Raw genomic sequence first — 2,630 nt, forward strand, 5'->3', positions numbered from 1 at the left:
TCCGGGCCACCCAGATTGGGGAGGAGGCGACCAAGTACGGCCGCCCGCCCCCCCGCACGTCTGGCGGTCCCGGCAAGGTGGCTCTCGAAGCTCCATCGGTCATCAAGTGTCAGTCCGAGATAATTCATCTCCCGACCGACCCTGACGAGGGTTGCACCCACAGTCAGGGTTAATCCCTCGGGCGGCTTGCCGTGTGTTCTCTTGTGGAACACTACGGCCTCGGTCTTACCGAGTGCCACCTCGAGGCCCTGACTGCGGATGGAGCCGATAACTGCTCCCGCTGCCACCTCTCCTCTGGAGAGGGACTCCCCCCAATTGCAGCCCCCGGCCGTCACGAGCGTGTCGTTCGCGTAGCAGACGACGTGACAGTCGGGGGGGAGGGGAACCTGTAGCACCGAGTCGTACCCCAGATTCCAAAGGAATGGTCCCAACACGTAACCTTGGGGCACTCCTCGGTGCAGTCTCTCCCGTCGGCGTACTCCGCCTTGGTCGATATATTCGACCCACCTGTCCCTTAGGTAGTCGCTCACGACGCGGATGAGGTACGATGGTACCCCGTGGCGTCGGAGCGACTCCCTGATATGTCTCCAGGGGAGGGTGTTGAAGGCGTTGGATATATCTAGAGATATAGCCAACATCACCCCCCCCCTGGGACGTCATCTCTTCAGAGAGGGCCTGAACGCGCTTAATCGCGTCCATCGTTGACAGACCCTCTCTGAATCCAAACTGGGCCCCGCTGACGTTGGGGCCCGTCTGGGACAGGTGCTGGGCGAGGCGGTTAACGAGCAAGCGCTCAAACAGCTTGCCCGCCTCGTCCAGAAGGCATATAGGCCTATACGCCGACGGGAGAGAGACATCCTTCCCCTCCTTCTGAAGGAGTACTAGTATAGCACTCCTCCACTGCGGGGGGAAAGTCCCTTTCCTGTAGCACGCGCTATATGTGCGTGCATAGTGCTCCGCGAGGACGCCCATGGGCGTGGACCTTCTTGTGAAGGCCGTCAGGACCCGGGGCCGTGTGGCCCCTGAGGCCCTTCCTGACGGCCTTCCGGAGTTCCTCCGGCTGGACATCAAGGGAGTCGTCCCAATCAGGGGAATCTTCCCTCGACTGTAAGAGTGGTCCCCCGTCCTCCCCGGTATCGTCGGGGAAGAGGGTCTGTACCACCCTTTGGACGAATCCCACGTCCAGCCGCTCCGTTAGCGGGGGCGCCCATGGTCTCAGTTTCCCGAGTACCATTTTGTAAGGGCGCCCCCACGGATCTTCTTGAAGGGAGTTGAGGAACTCCGTCCACGCCCAGCCTTTCGCCACTTTAATGGCCTTCCTGAGGGCCACCTTTGCCGCAAGGTAGCCCTCGTTCTCCTCGGCCACCTGCTCGCCCCTGCGCCTGCAGCGGGCCAGTCTCCTCCACTGGTGGACGGCTCGTCGACGCAAGTCGGCGATTTCATCCGTCCACCAGTAGACGGCCCGCCGAGGCCGAGTCTTGGAGCGGGGCATCGCAGCGTTACACGCTGCTGTTAACGTTGCCCCGATCCACTCGGCCTCTTGCAGGGGGTCCGTCTCGTGGGTCTCGGGAAAGGTCCCCCGGACCCAGCAGGCGGCCTCGATGGAGGCCATCAGGGCGTCCTCGCGAAGCCTTTTGAGGGCCCACCGCGGTCGCGTCTCTCGGCGGCATCCGAGTGACGCGAGAACACCGAACTCCACCGATATGTACCGGTGATCCGATAAGGTTTCGGTGTCCCGCATCACCCTCCACCCGGTGATTAGGCGCGCGGCGGAGGGGGTAGCCCAGGTGAGGTCTATAATGGACCTCCCCTGCCGCCGCACGCAGGTGGAAACCCGGCCCTGGTTGACCAAGACCAGGCCGAGCGCCGCCGCCCATCTTTCCAAGGCCTCGCCCTTGCTATTAGTTCGCCGGCAACCCCAAGCCGTACTCCAGGCATTGATGTCCCCGGCGACAAGGACCGGCTTCGGACTCGAGCGTCGAACAGCTTGCTCGACGTCCGATACCCAGCCCTCAAAGTGGACGAGGCTCTTGGTGGGTCTCAGGTAGACCCCCACGACCGCGATGGGCCCCCATTGCACGACGACATGTCTGTCATCTCTTTCCAGGGCAGTCGTGATGGGCGCGCCCTGCCACGACCGCCAGTACATGGCGACAGTCTTCTCTCTACGCCCGTCCAACCAACTCGGGTGGTTGGGCGGGACACGGCCTGGTTCGGCCACCACCGCCAACGTGTAGCCCCCCTCCGCCAGGGTCTGCATAAGCAGGTCTTGCGCCCTGGGGGAGCGGGCCACGTTGGCTTGTAGGAGGCGAACCCTTTTATTATCCGAGGGGTAGAGGAGCCGGGCATTATTGCTCCGTGTTCCCCCCCTCCAGAAGGGGTTCGACCTCCATTGCCACGACCTCAGTGGCACCTGTTACTTTGTCGCGAGGGGCGCGGGGGTTGCGCTGCGGGAGAGGGTTCCCCCGCTAGCGGCCCCCGCCCCTCGCTCCTATCTCCATCTGAGGCTCCGTTGCCTCGACTACGGAGCCGTTGCCGGTTGGTTGCCCTGGCCGCTCCCGGCCCGGCTCCCTCCCTCCGACCACCTTCCGGGAGCAGTTCTTTGCCCCCAGAAGGTGTCCTGCCGGCCT

General features: G+C 63.7%; 1 protein-coding gene across 1 annotated transcript; it reads right to left on the minus strand.

The window, feature by feature from the left end:
* Positions 1 to 934: 934 nt before the first annotated feature.
* Positions 935 to 2,260, minus strand: LOC105556473. The gene is made up of 2 exons (XM_012003570.1): positions 1,232 to 2,260; positions 935 to 1,153 (listed from the first exon to the last, which is right to left on the minus strand). Exons 1-2 carry the CDS (start codon positions 2,258 to 2,260, stop codon positions 935 to 937), a joined length of 1,248 nt encoding a protein of 415 aa, XP_011858960.1.
* Between the last annotated feature and the right edge of the window lie 370 nt (positions 2,261 to 2,630).

The sequence above is a fragment of the Vollenhovia emeryi genome, unplaced genomic scaffold (assembly GCF_000949405.1).
Source record: "Vollenhovia emeryi isolate VEMERY1.0 unplaced genomic scaffold, V.emery_V1.0 DF939995.1, whole genome shotgun sequence".
Classification (NCBI taxonomy): Eukaryota; Metazoa; Arthropoda; class Insecta; order Hymenoptera; family Formicidae; genus Vollenhovia; species Vollenhovia emeryi.

Bases quoted from the DNA above. Each gene is read 5' to 3' on its own strand.
- LOC105556473 (XM_012003570.1), bottom strand. From the start codon at position 2,260: ATGCAGACCCTGGCGGAGGGGGGCTACACGTTGGCGGTGGTGGCCGAA. The intron at 1,154-1,231 runs GTACTCGGGAAA...AGGGTGGTACAG, and splicing joins GGGGGCGCCCTTACAAAATG to ACCCTCTTCCCCGACGATAC.